We start from the raw sequence: 21953 nt of genomic DNA on the forward strand, positions 1-21953 counted from the left end.
AATACTAAAAAGTTTACAGCTCTTCCTCAGTCGTTGGCTATACTTACGCATAGGAGTCCGACAGACAATTGAAGGTGAGGAGTCTGTGTAGTATGAGCCTGTTTGTTTTCTTCCGCTGTCATCCAAGATGTTCAGTGGATCATGTATATCATTGTATGATGGCAATGACCGAATGCTGCTTACGCTGCTGATTACAGAAACATGTTGATCCACCATTGTTCCAAGTCTGTGAGATTCTGGATAACTTATATTGTTTCCATAATATCCTATTGACGGAAGATTGGAAAAAAGCAGAGTGAAATTGCTGTTGAAGAGAAAGAGTAAGGTAGGAGCCTGGGACAACCTGAGACAAAAGATAATTGTTACTGGCTGAGTCCCTTGAGAATAAGGTTATTTATGTACACGTACAGCCTAGTAACATTAGTAGTAATGCAGTGACTGACCCAAAAGAGGGGCAGTAACAAGGCAGTACAAAGATCCTAAGAGTTCAGTCGTGCCTTCAGTACAGAACTGCCCTTCCATTCTAAGTTCAGAATCAAACAGCAGACTGCAATCCGAGGCCATAAAAGATACTGTGGGGACTCTTGGCCACAGTTCAGTTCTCCCTTCTGAAATTCACAATCAGGGAAAGTATACATGGAAAGCAAATCTGCATGGTAATACATACTTACTGCACATACAAATCCATATAAAAGCAACATTTCTACAATTTCTTTCCTCCAGAAGAAGGAGGTGTTTTTTGCTGACCGTATCTCTGAAGCAGATTGTGGCAATAACTTTATGCTTGAAGTATAAGAAATAGCAGGGCCAAAGTCTCAAACTAATGCTAATACACAGTTTTATACTTCATTTCACCATCCTGATCCTGTGACTAGAATGGTCCATTATGCTGATCCTAGAGGTAAGCTACATTATGCCTGCTCTGTTTAATAGTAGATATTTTGGGGGCTTTTCAAGAGATTGCTAAATCACAGGATCATCCTGGTTCTGCTTCCTTTGTGCAAGACATGATGATGGTGCCAAAGGAAGATTAGCATAGGTGCAGCAGATGCTTTTGAGGTCAACTGAGGATTCACCAGAGGAAAATAAATCCTTAAGTAGCTTGTTAAGCTGCTTTACAATCTCTGTATGTCATCAGAGAAGTGGAAAACAGGAAGGTATAAATAAGAGCTGAAAAACATCTTCCATAGAAAAAAAAAATCAAAGAAAAAGTGTTTTACTCCAGCAAGGAAAGTGAAATAGAAGGGGGAAAGAACATATATATTAATACCGTTGGAAGCATTAGTGGGATATGCTGCTCCTGGGCACGCAGACACCGAGTTGCTCAAGAAATTGAAACTCCCAGTATTCAAAAACTGCATATTGTGTGCGTCCTGAGACATGGGTGAGGGACCATAACTGGAAGGGGATCTTGCATTGTACGGAGACACAGCACAACTGTTGCTGAAGTAGTCTCTGGAGAATTGCTGTTCACTCAAAGCATTGAATCGACTGTGCTCTGCTCTGTGGTGGTAAACACCTGAAGTGGAATGAGCCTGAGTTCTGAACATAGCCTGGTAATTGGAATTGTTTCCATAGTAATTCTGATTAGTTTGTGACAAAGTCTGATAAAGAGGTTCTGAGTAGGAAGAGCACTGTGAATGTGTCGATAACACTGGACCTACACTTGGAGGTCTTACAGCCATTGGCCCCTGGTTGATAACACTTCCCCGGCTGACCATGGCTGGTGAAATGGGTGGAGTCATCAGGTGACCAGTGCTTTGAGACAGCTCCATCTGACCTGGAATAAATAAGCATTAGCCGTGATTACTGTTCATACTGCAGTACTGCTGAATATAGCAGATCTGTTAAGACACTAACCCTTTAGTGAAGCGTGCATTACCATTTCAAACCTTTACAAAGGAGGGCTCCCACCTATACAACACATGTTCTTTAATGCATGGCTTCAGGCTATAAAGCTTCCCACTTTTATTTTCTAGCTTGAAGGCTGCCTCATTCACTAGGAAATTCCAGCAGTTACCAGCCAGGTGTGCTCCAGTTGTTACTGATCATTCTCACCTTACAAGATCACCACCAAGCCAAAAGGTACAGGAGAGTTTTACCGTTGTTCCAATAGAACCTACTACTGACAGGGCTCTACAATTGCTGCCTCCTGTAAATCAGCACAGAGGGTGAGCTTGAGAAACCTTATTTACTAGAGGTTTTTATAAATGCATATGGTCATTTCTCCTCCTACAGCAACGTGTTACTGTGGACTGAAAGACTAACAAGCAAATCAGAGAAGGAGAAACTAGAACTGATACATACCTGTCAGCTGCATATTCTCATTGTCTTCTGTGGTGAAGGGGTTCAGACCAGAAGGCACACCGCTGGACTGGCTAGCTGACACAGACACATAGGTTTGCTCTGCTAGACACTCATTTTTGACTGAAGTGTCACTGGGCAGAGGAGCAGCTTTGTTACGATTTGCTAGGAAGCAAGAGCTTGGTGATGCAGTAAAGGTGGCTTTGCTTGCATCTGGAAGAGTAAGTGAAAACTCTTGGTGGCTGTTATGTATGCTGATTGCACAGAAATCCACCACTAGCATACAGACAGCATATGAGCTGCCCAATTTGTTTGTCTCTTTGGTTGCTTATTTTAAAACCCAGGGAAGCCTCCATATTTTGCATGTAGCCAATGAATACAAATACTGCTTTAGTCTTGATCTTCCCAGTGGAACTGTTTGTATCACATTCTCTGACCACAGATCTACATCACAGAGTACCGGCTCCTTACTAAAGCCACCATGGTGAAGGTATGAACCAGATTTATTCCCTTGAAGTAGATGTCAGCAAAGAAGAATGAACAACGGGAATTTTAGAAAGTTTGAATTCTGTTTTCATACTGATATCTAGAGAAAAACATTTGTTATTCTCAGTAGTTCTTCAGTTTTCTGCAGACTATTCATAAAGTCAGTGGAAGTTTTGCTATTCTTCAGCAGAAACCACGACTTCACCTTATGGTTTTGAGTACTTCACCTAAGTATCCAAGGATAAGGCAACTGCTACATAGGACAAGTTTTTTTCCTGAAGGCTGAATTAGAAAGGGCAGCATCTACTGTCAGACAAATTCTATGGAAGTTTCTTGCAGCAAACTGTAGACTTAAAGTAACAACAACCAAAAGTTCCGGATTGACTGCTGGTGCTAATATTAATAAAAAATAATTCAGCAGCACCCAGTCGAGTTCCACAGGATTTTTAGGGATTAATTTGGACCAGAATTTGATCCAAATCAATCTTCATTCATTTTATAGCAAAGGACCTGCAGCATATAACTTCAAACTGTCTAACCTTGAAGAAGCCTAGTAGATGGAAAATGTTAAGGATACTGTTTTAAATTCATTTTGTTTCTCTTCCACACAGTAATACTTCAGCCAGATGCTAAACAGGGCTCCAAACTTGTGTTCCAACCTTGCAGGGATATTTGCATTTTGGAAACATTTAATGCATTCCTAGTTATGAATGTTAGGAAACTCAGGGTGCTTTAAAAAGAAAGGAAGGTGTAATTACTTATTTATTCTTTGGCAGAAAAACTGGACTAGGAATTCCTGCCCTTTCTGCTACCTATACCTCTTTTCATACTTCAGCTTGTGGCCCTTCTGATGTACCTACAAGTGTCTGTTGCATCCAAGATCATTTCAGTGATCCAGTGTATTCACATTCCCACAAAATATTATTAAGTGAACTATGGCAGGAAGGTGGGAACGAATTGCTGAGTGAATGGTCACAAGCTTTGCAGGTGAGTTTGACAATGTTGCATATAACTACATTTTCAAGAGAAGACAGTAAACCTGCTTCTGTTTAAAGTTAAACCAGTATGTCAATTTCTAAAAACGCATGAGCACATTCAAAACAACCAAGCTCTAGTTACCTAAATTCTTCATGTATTTGTCCAATAGATTCTGGAGTTCTTGTTCTTTGTCATTGTTGAACTGTGTCTCCATGGCTAGCAGGATGTACTCATCTAGTAGCATGCGGATCAAATGAAAAGAACCTTTCGGAGGAGAGAGAGAGTAGCTGAGTTATCTTTGTGACCATCTCTCACCACTCTACAAGAAGCAGTGAAACAAACAAATAATTGTGGACTTTAAATGACCTGGCAAGACCAACATGGAATAGTGCCTGACTTCTAGCTCTAATCTCTCTTTGCACTGGCCCACCTAGCTCAATTGTTTACTGTCCTGTAGGCTATTTGACCACTAATTACATCAAAGAAAAATACTGATGAAAGTGAGACATGCTTTATACTTGAAGAGGGCACACAGTGGAGCTAGATAAGGCCGAAGTCTGCTAGAATGCCTCTGCTCTACTTCTGTTTGCCTTGTGCTAAATAACCAGACAATAACTGGTGAAGTCTTTGACCTTATTTCAAGGATATATCACATTAAACACATGTGTCTCCTTACAGCCATTTCAAATACCCTCTGATTTTTAAGTAACAATGTACCTATGACTAAACTTAGGAAATTATATACTAGATTTAAAGTGAGTTTCACTTTGTGTACCAGCTTCTATTTTATAAAAGGTTCTTCCTGAGAATGTGAACATTCTGAAGATGGACATATGAACCTTAATTTTTAAAAGCCATAAACACACTTGAACTGACTGTCTGCTGATCCCAGAATTAAATTAATGGTGACCTCCTAAATTCCTTTTATTTTATGAAAACATACCATGCACAAGAACTTCCATACAGCAGTAATTTTTTACCAAACTGTTACACATGTAAAACTAGTCATTTAAATCTTCTCTCTCCTATAATGAGATATGCAGTTACAATTCCAATGCCATATCAAACCAAACAGACCTTCTAGCTCTTAAATGGCAAAGCAATGTCAAACAGAAATTAAAAAGTAAAATACCTTCAAAAAATTAACAATTGTGATACAGGTCACCAACAAAATATTGCTAGCATTTACTGTGAAATGTTAATTTGAGAAACACATTACACAGCATTTGTGGCTTTGATCAAAGAATCTTTAAAATAGGACAGGTTCCTCTGCTCAGGAAATGGTGGAAAGCTGGTAAGTGCTAGCACAGATGTACAAAATATGAGTGTTTTAAGAAAGCCCAGGTACCAAAACTTGATGCGTTGTTTAGAGTTAGGTTATGCATCACTCGAGCACCAAAAAAACTCCATTTGAGCAGGAAGTCTTGAGCTCTTTTCTTTAATGACCTCCCATTTTGCTTGCTTGCCTGAAAGAGAATAGTAAAATACTTAATAAGTATGTTAACTTGCTTTCTGCACACAGAAGAGAAGAAAGGAGATATGAATATGCTTGAGAGTTCAAGGTCCTTGACTCGGGCTGATGTTGCAGGGTGCTGCCTGATTCAAACTGTCATCATAATGTGTGTCCTAAAGTGATGAAGAAAAGCAGCATTCACCCTTTTCAGTGCAACCAGAGTAGAGCTCTGACCATGTTAGATGAAGCAAACTGCTTACTGCTACAGCTGTGCTGTGGCCTGAAGAGATATCGTTTACCTCATATTCTAATATTAAAGGTACCAAATTGTTCTGTAAATATACAGGTGTACAGAGCAGAAAGAAAGAAAAAAAACACCCACCCTCTGGCACTGTTATTCCACATAAACAGGGAAAAGATATTAGTCTTTGTACTTTAATGTAATCTGTGCAATACTGGCCAGACTTCCTCTTACAAAATGGTTTATTTCCTATCATAAGATTGAGGCTTTCAATGCTGCTCATTTCATACCACTGCTTTGCTCTGGCAGTGATTTGTTTGCGTGGTAAGGTATGCCCTGTTGCTTTCTCAAACAGCAAGCAGAAAGAATCTGTTGTGTGAGTTTGACAGTAACCACAATTTAGCAAGAACAGAAGGCAGAGAGCAACAGAAGGATTACATGTTCTGTAAATTATTAGCTTCAGCTTAGTTGACCTAGCCTCATATTAGGACCTGTTGGTATTTCTCACCCTTAATTACAGGACAACAATGCTAGGAATCATACCTGTTAACTTTAATAATACAGTATGACATAGAAGATGCTGAATGGGGGAGTGCTTCACCTTTTCTGCCTCGCTTGTTTATCAGGAATTGTCTTCTGAAACTGTGGAATCGATTTCAGACCATAACCATTCTGCTTTAAAATAAGTTGTGATTTCTCAGCTTCAGTGGGACTTTTGTGTCTAGGTGTGTATGAGGACTTGGTTTGGTTCTGCTGCCCTGAATCATCCAAAGCTCCTCACTGTGCTGCTCACATATGACAGAAAATGTTAGGAAACTCTGAGTGCTTTAAAAAGAAAGAAATCATCACTATCTTCATTGATATTTGGGAAAACAGGTGAAGAAAGGTAAAATGACATGCCCATGGTTATTCTGTAAGTGGCAGAGTCACTCTTCTGCAAGCCAGTCAAAACTAACTGCACTGTCTCCTTCTCTTGCATCCATATATATTGAGATGCTCCCTAAAATTACGGTTAAGATACTGCATTTCCAGATAGAACAAGACCTGATGAGAAGACCAGTGTTCAGCTACTAGCAAGCAATGTGTAAAATTTTATTCTGCTAGTTTACATTCATTACAGTCACAAACTGGGTAAAGATCTCTTGAGCTATAACTCAGAACTCAATTATTTTGTTCTGCGCTATAGTGTAATCATTCCTGTATAATTACATGCATATAAAATACTTGTGATCATAAAGCATCTTGTAAATCAGGGGTGTGTGTGGGGTGATATGTGTGTGTGTATCCCATCAAAACCATCAATTACTCCATTAAGAACCTTATAAAGCTACAAAACTGTATCTTCCATCCTGTTCTGTAGAAATCCTTCTACAGGTTAGCTACTTCTGAATCCATCTGTACACTAATTTACACCACATACAGTACCATCCAAATAGCAGGAAAGAAAGAATTGCTTCTTTAAGGAACAACTTTTGCTCACCTTACTCACTGAGCAATACCCCCATGATTCTGCACACACAGACAGATAAGATGGATGGGTTTCTTTCACGTACAGTTTATGACAGCACTGACTGTAATATTTTTAATCAAGATACTTTTTAGTTTGTCACACTTAAAAGATGGCTCAACAGCACTCCACATGATTAACTAGAACTAATGGCACTGGAACCTTTCACACCAAATTAAGAACTACCCTGTTACAATAAGATGGGAGCAGAGATGATAATCCCATGGGGGAAACCAATGGGATGGCATAAGTAAGGGACTGTGTAAGGAGTAAGGGGAGTAGGATTTAATCTTGAGTCAGGCAGAACATTTGAAAGGTACCTTGATAACCCTTTGCTCAATCACAGTATCCAACCATTCAATAAATGATTCCACAGTGGCATTCTTCTTTAGAAGGTCCTTCAGTTCTTGGAACACTGTAATAGAGTCATCTACCATATAAAAAGGAGAACATATCATTGCACACTATTCTGAATGTGAGAAAAAGCCACTCACCAGCCATATGACAATATTGTAGCATGGAAAGGAAAAGCAAAGAATTAGAGCAGTGAAGAAATAAAGCATTTCCCCAGCAGAGCAAGCAGACACACATCCATCACATATACATGTTTTAATTACTTAATCATTACAATGATTCAGGTTGTAAATCAATGAAGATTTGCAAGAAACTAAAAGTAAAAAACAATTCTGATATTTTCTGTTCCTTTTAAGATTCAGTCTTGAAAACCTTGCTGTTACTAAGTTTAGTAGTAAAGCTTTATCTGTAATGTGGCAGATTTGTAAACATCTTAGGTTTCCCTTATACTTTACAAATTTCTCAAAATATAATGTAAAGCTAACTTCCTCAATTCCTAATTTTAAAAAAAGGCCTGAATGACAAGTTATTTCTCTTCTAATTTTCTTTTTTTAACTAGTGTGAAAGAAGACAAAGAACAAAATAAAAAACAATTACACAAGGAGTAGGAAATGGGCAACTCAAATGAAAATGTGAATGGGATTGTGAACCATTACAGAGAATAAATGTGCATGATAAAAGTAGTAATATTTAGAGGACAACACACTGTTATTTCTTTCAGCTCTCCAAACTCTGATCAAATGGTTCCTATAACAGAAATTATATTTTTAATAGAGAAAATGGCTAATTCTTTTTTCAGCAACAGGTATGTATATGTAAATGAACACCCTCAAAATCTGTACTTTATTTCACTGTATTCTGTGTATGAAAATAGTTGTTATGCTTTATAGATATGAATTTTTTTAAAGATAACTTTCAGGGGGAAAAAATATTCATACCAAAAGCAAAGTAAACTAGCTCAAATATCCATTAAATTAAGCCATGTTGATACGGAATTTTTGAGACATCTTTCAAGAACTGATTGGTGCCAATATTCCCATATGATTAGGACAAAACTTCAGAATAGATTTTATTACACTTAGCAACTGACATGTAAATGATTTTTTCAGCGACCATTTAAAGTCATCTAGCTGGGATGACTTCCCAGCACAAGCTTCTGTTCTTGTAGAACATGCTAGGGAAACCATTTGGTTTTCTTAAACTACGGAAGTTAACACTGAGACTGATTAGAGAATGCAGTGTCTATGTGTGCCTTTTCTCAGTCTATCTCCAAGTCGACTGGTGTGGCATGGCACGAAAGAGTGAGTTACTTTTAATGTTACAAATATATCACCATGGACTTACATTCACTGTAGACCTCCCCATCAGAGTCTGTGCTCCCTGAGACTGCAAGGAGTGCCTGAGAGCCAATACTATTCAAATCAACTTTTTCAATATCCGACACCATGGAATTCACCACGTGCTGATCAAAAAGGGCTGGCCGAGCAATCTGTGAGAGAAGGCAAGGTAAAATACTGAATGTGTTTTAACCACAGCTGGTAACTAAGCACCACACAGCTGCTCACTCGCTCCCCACCCTGCCATGAGATGGGGGAGAGAACTGGAAAAGCAAGAAAACTCATGGGTTGAGATAAAAGTAGTTTAATAATTTTTTTTTAAGAAATAGTAGCAGTAGTAGTAGTAGTAAGGGAAAGGGGAAAAAAATAATGAAGGGAAAGATACAACCCAGGACAGACAAGTGATACAAACAAAAACAATTGCTCACCACCAACAAACCAACGCGCAGCCAGTACCCAAGAAACAGCCTCCCCACCAACCTCCTCACTAGTTTTATTGCTGGACATGATGTCATATGGTACGGAATATGCCTTTGGTCAGTTGGGGTCAGCTGTCCCAGCTATTTCCCCTGCCAGCTTCTTGTGCACCTCCAACCTACTCGCTGGCAGGGTGGTATGAGAAGCAGAAAAGGCCTTGACTGTGTAAACACTGCTCAGCAATAATGAAAACATCCCTGAATTATCAACAGTTTCCAGCACAAATCCAAAAGCATAGCCTCATACTAGCTACTGTGAAGAAAATTAACCCCACCCGAGCCAAAACCAGCACAGACCTACACCTGAAGATCACCTGAATAACTCACAGAAGAATCACATTCTGTTTAATTTTCTTATCATGGCTGGGCTTTTCATAGATCAGATGAGATAATGTTTCCCACTCATTAGACTTCTACTGCTTTCCTAATGTGCCTTCCTATCAGATCATCTTCATGATTTCACCCACATGCTACTCCTGTCTTAATATTTATGAAAGAGAAAACTAAATGATTATGAATATATGGTGCATCTACAGTTACTCACAAGGACTACCATCTCAAAACACAAGCTGTTATCACTTAAATTCCCCAGAAGGCATTTTATCCTTTTGTATAATCTACCAAACCATGACACGGAAGTGCCTCCTAATTGCAGATACCTGTATCCTGTCAACACAGCCTTGGAGCCCTCAGGTACCTGTCACTCACATGTTCCCCTTTCAGTCAAAACCCAAAAAGAAATAAGCTCTCCAAAGAACATCATGGACAAGACTGAGAAACTTTGCTAGGCATGAAGGATCATCTGATATTTTCCCATTTGGAACTAAAACAAATACTGATATATTTCACTTCATCATTGGATTGCCAAAAGTTCCCATGATAGTAGTTTATTACAACCATGGTCTTTTCTCTCTTTTCTCCTACAAAAGTTTGAAGTTTTGGTCACATCTATTTATGGCTGCTTTAACACAGTTAAAACTACAAGTTGTAAGTCTTCCGTGGCTGATGTTGAACCTTGAAAAAATAATGCATTATATCTCAGAGCCAACAAGGTGCACTGAACATAACTGACAATTTTTTGATGTATCGTCTTATTCTGTTTACCTGTGCTAGGTGTAGGAATGATGTCTGTCGTTTCAGGGAGGAAACAAATCTTCGTGCAATAGGCAGTTTCTTATCTGTTAGGTTTTCTGGCAGATTTTCCAAAGAGGAAATAACCCACTGTTCCCAGTTTTTTGCAAAATTTCTTATATCTGCCAGTAAACTATAGGAAAAAATGGGTTTTAGAGAAACATCAATAAAAATTATTTTGCATTAGTTCAAATAACTGCATTTCAATCTATAGCTAACACACTCCTGGACATATCTGTGAATTATTCCTCAGGGTCATCAAAAGGAAACAGGAAATGACCAGTCAGCAAAAGGCTAAAATGGTCTATATATTGATCTGTACCTCCTCTGAGAAAAACTGTAAGCCATCTGCAAATTGAAATAAATTGAAAAACAGTGGCTTTCAGAATAAACCATAAGAAACACAAGAACCGTTAGATACCTGAAGCTAAAGGCCTTAGTCAGACATAAAATCCCAAACAAGATGCACTTCAATGGAAAGGAAAGATGAGAGGATTCAGAGGTAATTTGTAATAATTCTCTTATTAATGTTTTGTTGAGAAAATGATTAGATATTATGGTGATGTCTAGGATACAAAACCGAAAAGTATTCTGAAAACCAACTATTTTTCCTTAAACAACACAAATACATTTGTTTCTTTTTTTCTCTTCTAGGGCTTTAGTGTAGAAGAAATCTATTTCAAAATATCCAACAAGCCAGTAAAATGGGACATTAAAATACTGTGTAGTATTTTAAGGCTATTATATAGCTGTCCTCAGAGCTGACAGTGTTTTCCCATATATACTCTACTGTTCTAAAAATGAACATAAACATTGTGAGAAAAATCCTTTAGGATATAGAATTTATGCTGTTTACCTGAAATATGCCTAACAATCAGAATTAGCATTATTATTATTATTATTAAATACCTACCTTTCTGGCATTTCTTGCATTGTTGCAGGGATAAGTACATCTGTAAGGACCTTCAAAAAGGTAACAGAAAATGATATCAGGCTTCCACTGGCCATTTATTCATTCATGTTCATCTTGTCTGCTTAGATTGCAAAGTGATAAGGGCAGGAAATCTATACAGAATAAAGCCATTCAACCTATTGTCTGGATATTTATACACCTAGATTTCTCCCATCACTATCAGATAGGAACTTATGAGATATTTATATCACTAGATAGCTCCCATTCTTAATGTATGCCCACATGTCAATAAAATAAGAAAGTGCTATCACTCGTGTCTTACAGAAAGGAAATCAGAGAGATGCATAAACACTCTGTCTTTTTTATCATCACTGTGAGTTTCAGTAAAGCAGATACTGAAGTATCTCCTAAGTCCTTGGGTGCTATTAGCCACTTTACTCTTCTTTTTGCCATACCAGATGTGGCACTGAAGGTGTTCAGAATTTAGGACAAATCCCCTATAGCTAAGCATGGTGTGAAACTGTTTTGGCAAAAAAAATGTGCCATCTGGCGAGGCTTCTGGGAAACATTATGGCAGAGGGCAAAGTTGTTAGCCTACATCCCAAAAATCTGTTTCCACTACTAATGTAAATGGTTTGATAACACAATAAAATACCTCCTCCCTTCTGCCAGCTGTGCTGTCAAGAGTACCTAACATGATTATAAGCAAGAAAAAGTGAGAAACAAAGAAAAGGAACAACAGTGAATTTATGAAATTTTGAGAAAACTTCTTATTCAATTTATAATTTAGTGCTCCTGCAGTATTTCCTCTTCTGTCACATTAAATATTTATTACAAACAAAGTTAATATTGGATCTGTTGAGACAGCATGTTTAAAGCAGGAAAAGCCTCATAAACTCAAGGTATAATATAACCTTTACAGGTAAATGAAGCTTAATAGCTCATCTCCAGGGTGGTAATTATGATCTTTGATGCTAATCACCTTCACGTCTTTCTTTCTTACTTTATAGCTTGATATACTTCTAAGAAATATGTAGTTTTGTCTTTTCTGGATTTTTCCCCCCATGTTTTTGTACAGTAAAGAATGATGAATAGATGACAATATGGCACTCGTGCTGAAACAGCTCCAAGTGTCTACTTTGACTGCTTGGTGTTACTGTTATCCCAATAGTTATTTCCTCCCATCGATACCTGGTTGTGTAATGTGTTAGGAGAGAGGATGACAATCCTTTTCTGTTTACATACCATGTTCTATCAGAGGAACTTAAAGTATTTGCAGCTATTAATTCATGATCCGATTGGATTTTCCAAATTAAAACTCAGGAAACTTTGGTGGCATTACTTTATTTTTTACCCAGCGCTCTATGCTTAATCCTGACCTTGCAATACTCTTTGTTTTCACTTGTTTCAACTATTTGTGTGATCATGCTATGAACTAAATCAAAGAACTCATATGTCACAAGAACTGCAAATGTTCCATAGATTTTTTTTTTAAACCCAAACCAGTTCAGAGTGCAGCAGTTTTCTGATACCTCGAGCAGCATAAGAACAGAAATGAAGTGTAGCAGGCAGGAGAGGCAGGAACACCTTAACCCAGTATTGTTCGAGTTTTGTAACATGAAACCTTGGCCTGACATAACCTGTGAGTAGCAGATTCCCATGTGGAATCACCTCACTCATCTGCCACAGACACTCTTTGCTGGCAGAAATTGCAACAACCTTTTAAGTAAAAACAAGGTTTCAGTTTCATCCAGGCTTAACTTACTCAGCCTTGTCAGCAAAGCATTTCCTTTAGCTACACTCAAACAAGTAGGTCAGGATTTCACCATTAGTGTGCTGCCTGTGGTCACACATCAAGTGTGCGGCAGAGCTGAGACTGCAGTTCAGCTTTTACATGTGCCAGTATTATGCTCTTGATTTTAATGGAATCCTTGCTGATTTACATAGGTAAGAGGCAGAAAGCAGTCATGGCATCCTGTTATTCTAACGTCAACACTATTTTTACACAAGCAAAAGCTGTAACGTGATTAAGACTATATATGTAGCTAAATGCTTACCTTATACAGTATTGAGTCACAAACACAGAAGATGTCAACAATGATGGGATTTTCAAGCAAGGGAAGAAGATGGTCAGGCATTCCTTGCCAAAAGTGTAATAAGAAATGCTGAATCTAAAGGAGTAGGAACCAGATTCATGAAAATAAATAATGCTTTCTTGGCTCCCTGTGCATATATACCAAGAATGTGTGTTTAAACAACCTTACCTCTTCAAAGTTCCCATTAATTGCATTGTCAAGGACACACTGACAGTGTGTTTTATACATCATGATAAGAGTATCTACCTGTTTTGGAAGAAAGAAAGATTAAACAGAGTTTCTTAGTTTTCTTCTTTACTGCTATACTGATCTAAGTTTCTGCTTTCTGTAGCTAGTACTGAAATATAGAATATAAACTGTGTTACAATGCATATTTACAAACGGGCTGTCTGTATATCCAGAAGTGATGAGGAGGTCACTCCTCTCTAGTTTTTACCTACATCTTTAAATCTCAATGCTGTTGTCAAAAATGTACCATCTGAATCTGTATACACTGTGAAAATGTGGATGTCAAAGTAAGGCAATAGCTAGATCAGCCAGCGATAGTAAATTCACATTTCTGAAGCTGAGATTAATCCCAAAGAGTAGTGCAAGTTAATCATTACGCTACTATAGGCGTCTATGAGTGTTCTGAAACATCATCTAGTTGGACAAATGAGAAAATAGCTGCCAGTCATTTGGTCAAAGTTTAATCACTGCCTTACATGAACTGAACTTTAAAAGGCAGAACTCCCTTTCATGTCATCAGGCTTATTTTTCTAAGTGTTCCATTATTTTAGTAACAGTGCAGAAGTATTACAAGACTTTGTAAAAAATGGTAATAAAATTTTAAATTTGTAGCAAATTATAGAACAAGAAAGTATTTTAAGGAAAGAAAAATGCTAGCAAAATCATTCGTATAGTCCAGAATTACAGAAAGTTTGTCACAGCTTGTGAACTTCTCTGGCAAACCAGTATCAGATTTTGAATTAACCTAGTACCACATTATTTCAGTATGTTTAGCATAAAGATTTCTTTGAAAACAGACCTTACTGACTTCACTGTTGAAGTGGTAAAATTGAGGTTTGTTTACATGGCTGTGTCGGGTCTGCAAGGAACCTCAAATGCTCTTCAGATTTAAATGTTATGAGAATGCTGTATATATGGGAGATGCCAATCCACTACAGCATCAGGTGATGCACACTGCTGGGTACATCAGTTCTTGGGCCTTCTTTAGGAACTGTAAGATTTCCGGTGAGGATCTCTGAACTACAGACAGCTCCTTTTGTTAGCCTCTCATAACAGGAATCCTAGACTTCACTACTTTCACAGAACAAACTTAAGAGGAAGGGCTTATAAAACAAAAAGCTTTAAAGCAACCTATGTTAAGACAGCCAGCATCATGACCTGTACTGGAGGCTAAACTGGAGAATCCATAATGTGTATCAAAAGGTTTCTAGCACAGTTCAGGGACATTGTAGCCTGTAATGTGACCAGAAACAACATAGATATAACACACACGCTAGGAGCCAAAGACATAAAACATATGCCAGCTATACTTCTATACTGAACAGTTACCCTTAGGATGAGTAATACTGAACACCGATTTGAGGAATATGATTTTACTAATTAAAAAAAAAATACATATATGCTCAGATTTTCAGTGTCTCTTTTCAAACAATTAATGAAAGCAAGTAAAGTTTAACTAATCATTTGTTGTGAATTATTTGTTCTGATCTAATCAGAGAAAAATTTACCTTAAATCCAAAGGCATTTGGAATGAATACAACTCTCAGTTGTTTGTTTGTTTTGCTCTCCCCGTCTTACATACCATCAGTTTGTAAAATACTAGGTCAGTTAATAGGTAAATAATTCAACCACCTTTCCAGTGGAAAGCCAGTTAATCGGTGTTAGTAAAGGTTTGCCCCCTCTATAAATCAATCACCTCTGTTTGATTATGGACATTTCTGGCTCTTTCATGTCAATACCTCAAAGGCTAAGATACGAAGAAACATTCTGTGGTAATTTTTGATCTGTAAGTCAGAAGAGAAGTAGCTCACATTTTACCTTGTCTTCAGAAATACATCCTTGAAGCAAAAGGTGTTGAGCACTTGGAAACTCTGGGAGGAGAGTTCCGGTTTTGGAACTCAGAGAGTATTTACGAGTGAAACCACCCTGAAATGGAAGGCAAAAAACAGAAACATTGACATAGCTCATACAGATTCATGCTAAACTTGTATATTACCTCGTAAGTCTCTCAATGTTCCAGAATATTTACATTCAGATAAACCTTCCAAAATATTGATGCTTATCCACATCTGGATTCCAGCTCAGGGAGGTAATTAAGTATGTCCCTAGATCTAAACTCCACCAAATACAGTTTTCAGAGTGATGCAACCTTTGAGCCACATTACTTCATGGAATTCTACAAGCTTTGAATTTAATCCATGTTTAAAAACTAAAGTAGAATGCTACTCTCCTCTACAGTATGGACTGTGATGCCCTCAGGGAGACCTTAAGTTCTATTTAATATGTATCTTTCCAGTGCAAGGGTCTAGGGCAGTGGAGATATTATTATTGTTCTTCCTTGCTCTCTTCCTGCTCTAATAGCATGGCAATAGTGATTTCTGCTGGTTTACTATGGTAACCATTATTTTAGTTTATCATAAAGTTTGATCATATACTATGGTGTTATCAATGTGACGCTATGTAGGATCTATGAACACTTCGGAACTAAGTATTTATTATATAGCTCTTAGATTGTGGAAGACTTGACATGAAGCCCCAGTTTCAGATGTATCAATAGGAAAGATATTCCCAGCTGCTTAGTGTTCTCCAGTTACTTTGTTGAGATACGGTCAATACTGATCTGGAGGCAAAATAAATTCCTCCTGAATTATGCTAAATTCTGCTGATCTGAGAGTTTCTTTCAGTTCTTAGAGTTCACTTCCTAAGCCTCTTTAGCTCGTGACATCTGAAATATTGTAGACATGTTTTGTACTAGTTACAGACTAAGAAAAGATCTTGAATAATTATTTGATGCTAGTTTTTGGAGAGATGGAATTGAAGGATGAAACAACAAGCAGCCTTGTATGTGTGGATACTGACCGTGAAGCGATATATGGTAAATCAACACTTGTTTAGACTCCTAACCTAGAACTCTCACCAAATCTGATTCGGTCTACTCAGTAAAGCTGAGCAGTAACATTCTGTAGCGATACAGTGTTGCAATGCTCATGTTTATAAAGCACACCACATTATGCTTATTAAGCTCTCAAATGGTATCATTAAGATGAAACCCTCATCCTCAAAAGAAGCAATAAAATCTGTACTATGATTCTGTCCTTACTGACTGAATTGTACTTATTCTTATAGGATTGCATTCAAACATTGAGAAGACTATTTTGCTGAAACCTTTTGTTCCCCACAGTCCTTATGTCAAGGCAGTGTACAGAGCCTTGAGCAGGTCTTCTGCAGACTTCTGCAGTAAATCCAATATTTCTGTGCAGATTCCATTTATACTATTGGATGGAATTTATGACCATGCACGAGACATTTGAATGGTACTTGAAGCAGCCTTTTCCTACCCCTCTGCACAGTCAGATTACACTGAAGTGGGAATAGTAGGAATATAGTGTAACATATAATGTAAAAGTGTGCAAAGGAGAGTATTTTCCTATAGATGTTGACTCATGAATTAGATGCCAGTTTCAAGTGAAATTCTCCCAAATACTGAATTCAGAAAACTATACCTGTAACTGACTTCAGATATATGTCCCTATTTTTATAGGGTTATATGTCTGCCAAAACAGACAGCAAGGGACGAAAGCCTACATTATGTAAACACACTTTGCTTGTGCTATCTACTATTCAAATACATATAAAGCTTTAAGTCAAAGAAATTGTAGAAATTTAGAAACATTAATATTTCTTCATGTCAATACTATTGTGTTATAATTGCCTATCAGTAGCAAGAGGTTTAGTTTTTTTAATAACAGCAGTAATCTTAATGATTTTATTATGCAATTACCCATGAAATGTATTAAAAGCTCTTATTAAAAGGAATTAGTTCATTTAAAAGAAGGCAGTGATGGTGGTGGGAGGTTTAAGAGAAGATAATCTGCAATTTTTTACCTTGCTAATGGACTTATATGACTGTGTCTCAGTTCTAGGCTTAATATTTTAACCCACTGCCACTTGCCCTTTCAATTTAATGCCATCTGTTTCTAATGGCCATTTAACATTAAGATAATGACAGTAATATTACCTGCCTAATTAACCATGCAGACTCTAATGGTGCACTAACTGGTTTAGATAAAAGAATTTGCTGATATCTCCCCCTACAGAGAGAATACTAGAAAATGTGATAAAACATACCAGAAGTAAACAGTGTCCCTGGCACTCAATAAGTGTTCATTCAAATGCCATTTACTCAGTATATTTAGACAATCAGTGCTTTAACATCTTTTCAATGTCTTTATGTTCCTACTGAGAATTACACCTTATGCAATCATTGTAAATCTTTCTGCAATACCTAATTGCATATACTTTCAAGCAAATGAATAAGCATATATCCCCTGTTCACTTTAATGGAAAGTATGATGCCAAATTTTCAGTATGTGAAGACTGTTAAAATTCAGTTTTGACCATGAAAGATGGTTTTTTTCTTTTAAGACCTGCCTGCCTAATTTCAGACAGCACAGAGCTAGACAATCAAAAACTCATACTGTGTGCCCTTTCTTGTTTATTTCCACCGACTTCTTTGCGATTTTCTTGGAGGATGAAGGTCTTGAACTCTGAGGCAGAAACAAGACAGGTTTATGAGGCTGTCAGCTCTCAAACAGACTGGGAATGCCATCAGAGATGGAAGTAAATGTGCATTCATTTCTGCCAAGGGAACCAGACACTCAAAACTGAAAGAATGAATGCTGTTGTAGTGCTCATGAATCCTTGAATATGTTGAAGATATCCCATGGCATAACACTATCTTTTTTTTTTTTTTTTTTAATAAGATAGCTGATTATCTGAACAGGGAAAATACAGCACATATAATCTATATGAACCTCATTAAAATACTTGATGTGGTGTCACCACGGGAAATGACTACTTATGCTGGGGAGAATGGGGATTAGTACAAGAATGTAAAATGTTGAAGAAACTGAATCCAGCTGAAATGCTAACAAGTTGCATTGACAGGGAAACTACTGGGTTGAAAAGTGACTGAAGTGAAGATTCTCAACGGCTTGGGACTGCTCTCATTGAACATTTCATAGATTAAACTGGCTGACATGAGCTAATGAAATCATCAATAACGAGGAAGACCAAGAGGTCATGTAGAAAGATCTGGATGGCTTTGAGATAATGGCAATAAAGGGGATGAAAATCAATAGAGCAACACCTCACTCTCAGAGACCAGTAAGAATTTCTGCTATCAGCTAGGAGTTGCTTATCTGGAAATGAAAAAGGAGAAAGACTTGCTATGTATCAGTTGATCACAGAGGGTATATTTAGTCTAGTAAATTAAATGGTGTCAGGAAACATTCCTAGGCAATACTGGAACAGTATTACTCAGAATGGCCCCTGACATTCTTTTGGCCCATCCATGCCAGTTAGCAGTCTCCCAAACAATTCCTAGTCATGCTTCAACAGTTACTGCATGCTAGGGACTTCTCTCCGTGGCAATGTGGCTGAGATGTGCCTATGCTGTTTTGTATGTTCAGGAGTTTAATAATATGGATGCAGGTTATTCCATGCCAGTTGAACTCAGTGTCAAAGAACAATCCTGGGAGCAATCCTTAACCCTTAATGAACAATAATCCATAATTCACTAGTATAAATATGACCAGAATGACAGTGACTATACCATAGTATATGTTTGTGAAAATGTAGGCTACTTGTGGAAAAAACAAACAAAAAAAAAAAAAAAAAACAAAACAAAAAACCAAACAAAAAAACCAAACACAGTTCTAAGGTTCATCCAAAGTGATATTTCCAATAGAAATCAATGATGTGCCATTTACAAGACTATTGGTTTTTTTCTATAAAGATATTCAAATCAGAACAAGTACAGTGAAATGCTTTGAGGCTGATCAGAATGGAATAAAACCTCCATCTAGCAAGCAAAAGCAGCAAAAAGACATATCACAGGAAAACATCACAAAGATCAAAACCAGAGGAAGACAATCCTGACCAGGAGGTATAAAAATAAATTTATAAAAAAACCATATTTTGGCTTCCAATCAGACAAACGAGATTCTGAAAAAGCCCTCCTGCAAAACTAATGGATGCAAAAAATTAAGCTAGATCTTGATCCTTTGTTTAAGAGAGTCTATTATGAACCTCTGGTTATGTGATACCGGATTGGAACAGGAACCCCAGAAAGTCTCTTCCAATCTTACCTGTCTTCAAATACTTAGAGAAGCAAATACTCAGCTTCATTAAAAAGTGTTATGCAGCCTAAACTTTAATGGAATATATTGTTGTAATTTTCAAAGAAATGAATGTGAAGAAAACCACAGGTCACTTAATATTTGGATTATAACAGAAGTGAAAGTAAATAGACTACGGCACTTACCTCATTCTTTAACTTGCTTCCAGAGAACCTTTGAAAATAAATATTTTTTCATAAGCAGAGTTTGTATATATATATATATATAAATATATATAAATAGATCAATTACAAAAATGAGCACATTTCTTCAAATGTAATTATAATAAAATTCATGCTTTTTTCCTAACTTCTTCCACTGGTTTGCAAGTGCCTGAGGATATCAGGAAACCTACTGATGTCTTCCAAAATATGAAGATTCAAATCAGTGACCAAACAGTAAAGTATAAAACCCAGGTTTCATTTTTTTTCTGGGATCTTTGCAACTTCACAACTAAAGGGCAGCATAGGTGCAAATCCATAAGGTCTTTTACTAGGAATATAAAGTTTTTGATATAGCTGAGTAAATTCAGAGTAGAAAAAAATGTATGTAGAATTTAAAACTCTCAGGAAAATGAAGAAATCATAGTGATTTTCCACTCTTTTTCACCGTAGTATTATTTAATGCAGGTGAAATACATTTCTGAGATCAAAGATTCATTAAATGGCAAAAATGTGTTGTAGTATAGTGACTGTCCTATTAAGAGTCCAATTGGGAAATTCTCAGTGAAGTGAAGACTAGCAGGCAACTCAACTGTGCAGAAATCAGAAAGCACGTTTAAAATTATAACTACTAAACTAGAAAATGTATAATGATAGAGATTTTCATGGAAGTATAATGATAAATGTTGTTTGATTATTGTTATTTCTTGTTCTGCTAGCTGCCAACTGATAAGATACTGTCGACCACAACGCCTTATAATTATTAGCAGCGATATCGTGATTTCATGCTGTTGCAATGCTCTGCTGGCAGGACAGAAAACCAGGGGCTGAGTGGTTGTGAAATTCCTCCTGCTCAGGCCAGGCACAGGTGGTGCCTGACAGTTCCCATGACATGATGATCCAGCATATGTTACCTACAGAGTTCCCTTGGTTGTTGATAGATCAGTATGAAAGAAGTCATCAGTCAGTTGATTACAATGTTGAGCTAATTAGCTTCATAGCTGGATGTATTTGTTATGGACTGTGGATTTCCACATGTGCAGAAAAATATTCACAGAATGTAGAGCACAACCATGAGGCAGCATCTGCTAGCATTGCTCCTCCAAAGCCTTAACTGCTAGCTAAAGCTACCCCTTACACAGCACTGTGGATACTAATTATTTTTTGTGTTAGGTATGCTCCTTTCACAGTGGCAAGGCTTGATGTTTAAAGGAACTGAGAGGTCAAATTTACAGCAGAATGTAAGGATTCAGGCACTGGCAACCCAGCATTTAAGGACCATTGTACTCAGCTCAATTAGCTAAATATTAATACATGAATGCAAATTAAGTTTGAAATGGCAGTAAAGGCCTATATTTAGGCAACTAAACCAAGGCCCATTGTCCCTTCTGATCTTTTGACAAGCTGCCATCTAACATGCAAGCCTCGTGGTAAAGGACTCCATATGCCTGTATTTGTACGTGGGCATGGTGTAATCTGGTACTATTATCAATACATATATTTCCCCTGCCTATTTCTGCCCCAGGCTTGATCCAGGAACCATTTTTATAGCTCACCTATCAGAACAGACATCAGACAAAGGACAGATTTTTTTGAAGGATCATTACATGCAGCAGCCAGCAACTGGAAGATTTACTCTCAATTTTGAACCCTACACTGCCTCTTTCCTTACCCAGAAGCTTGTTCTTAACCTCAGGCTACTTCATCATTCTTTTCACGCAGAGAAGTCCAACCACAGTGATGGCCAAGACTGTGCAAAATGAGCATCGGAGCTTCTGTTCCAAATCAACTAAGGAGGTAATTTGACTACTGGACCCTGAAAATTCAACATCTCATACATGAGAGCACAACTGCTAACAAAAGAAAACTAGCGAATCTAGTGAGTAATCCTGAGAATCTTAATAGAGTATCTATTCCATCTTCATGTGAGTATATACTGTCAGAAATCCAGCTGTGGGCATTTTGCAGAACCCTCAGTTTGTTTGCATTCATTGCTGCTAGATTGCCCAAGGACAGAGCTTTACATGAAAAGAGCACTGGCTGACATAAAGCTGAGGACTAAGAGTGATTATATTCCCTTAAATGAAAATTGCTGTCTTTTAGTCAATT

At 37.4% G+C, this 21953-nt stretch overlaps 1 protein-coding gene across 1 annotated transcript in view; it reads right to left on the reverse strand.

Annotated features, from left to right (window-relative positions):
* The window catches only part of RFX6 (regulatory factor X6), a 74567-nt gene that overhangs the window by 39495 nt on the left and 13119 nt on the right, over nucleotides 1-21953 (reverse strand). The window contains exons 6-18 of the mRNA XM_080389702.1: nucleotides 19830-19857; nucleotides 15323-15430; nucleotides 13445-13522; nucleotides 13238-13351; nucleotides 11181-11230; nucleotides 10241-10400; nucleotides 8668-8812; nucleotides 7290-7399; nucleotides 5117-5234; nucleotides 3910-4032; nucleotides 2308-2517; nucleotides 1271-1780; nucleotides 48-266 (exon numbers count right to left, since the gene is read on the reverse strand). Coding sequence (XP_080245828.1) covers nucleotides 48-266; nucleotides 1271-1780; nucleotides 2308-2517; nucleotides 3910-4032; nucleotides 5117-5234; nucleotides 7290-7399; nucleotides 8668-8812; nucleotides 10241-10400; nucleotides 11181-11230; nucleotides 13238-13351; nucleotides 13445-13522; nucleotides 15323-15430; nucleotides 19830-19857 — 1973 coding nt within the window. The remainder of the gene's footprint in view (nucleotides 1-47; nucleotides 267-1270; nucleotides 1781-2307; nucleotides 2518-3909; nucleotides 4033-5116; nucleotides 5235-7289; nucleotides 7400-8667; nucleotides 8813-10240; nucleotides 10401-11180; nucleotides 11231-13237; nucleotides 13352-13444; nucleotides 13523-15322; nucleotides 15431-19829; nucleotides 19858-21953) is intronic.

Source organism: Falco punctatus (assembly GCF_963210335.1).
Source record: "Falco punctatus genome assembly, chromosome: 5".
In the NCBI taxonomy this organism is placed as follows: domain Eukaryota; kingdom Metazoa; phylum Chordata; class Aves; order Falconiformes; family Falconidae; genus Falco; species Falco punctatus.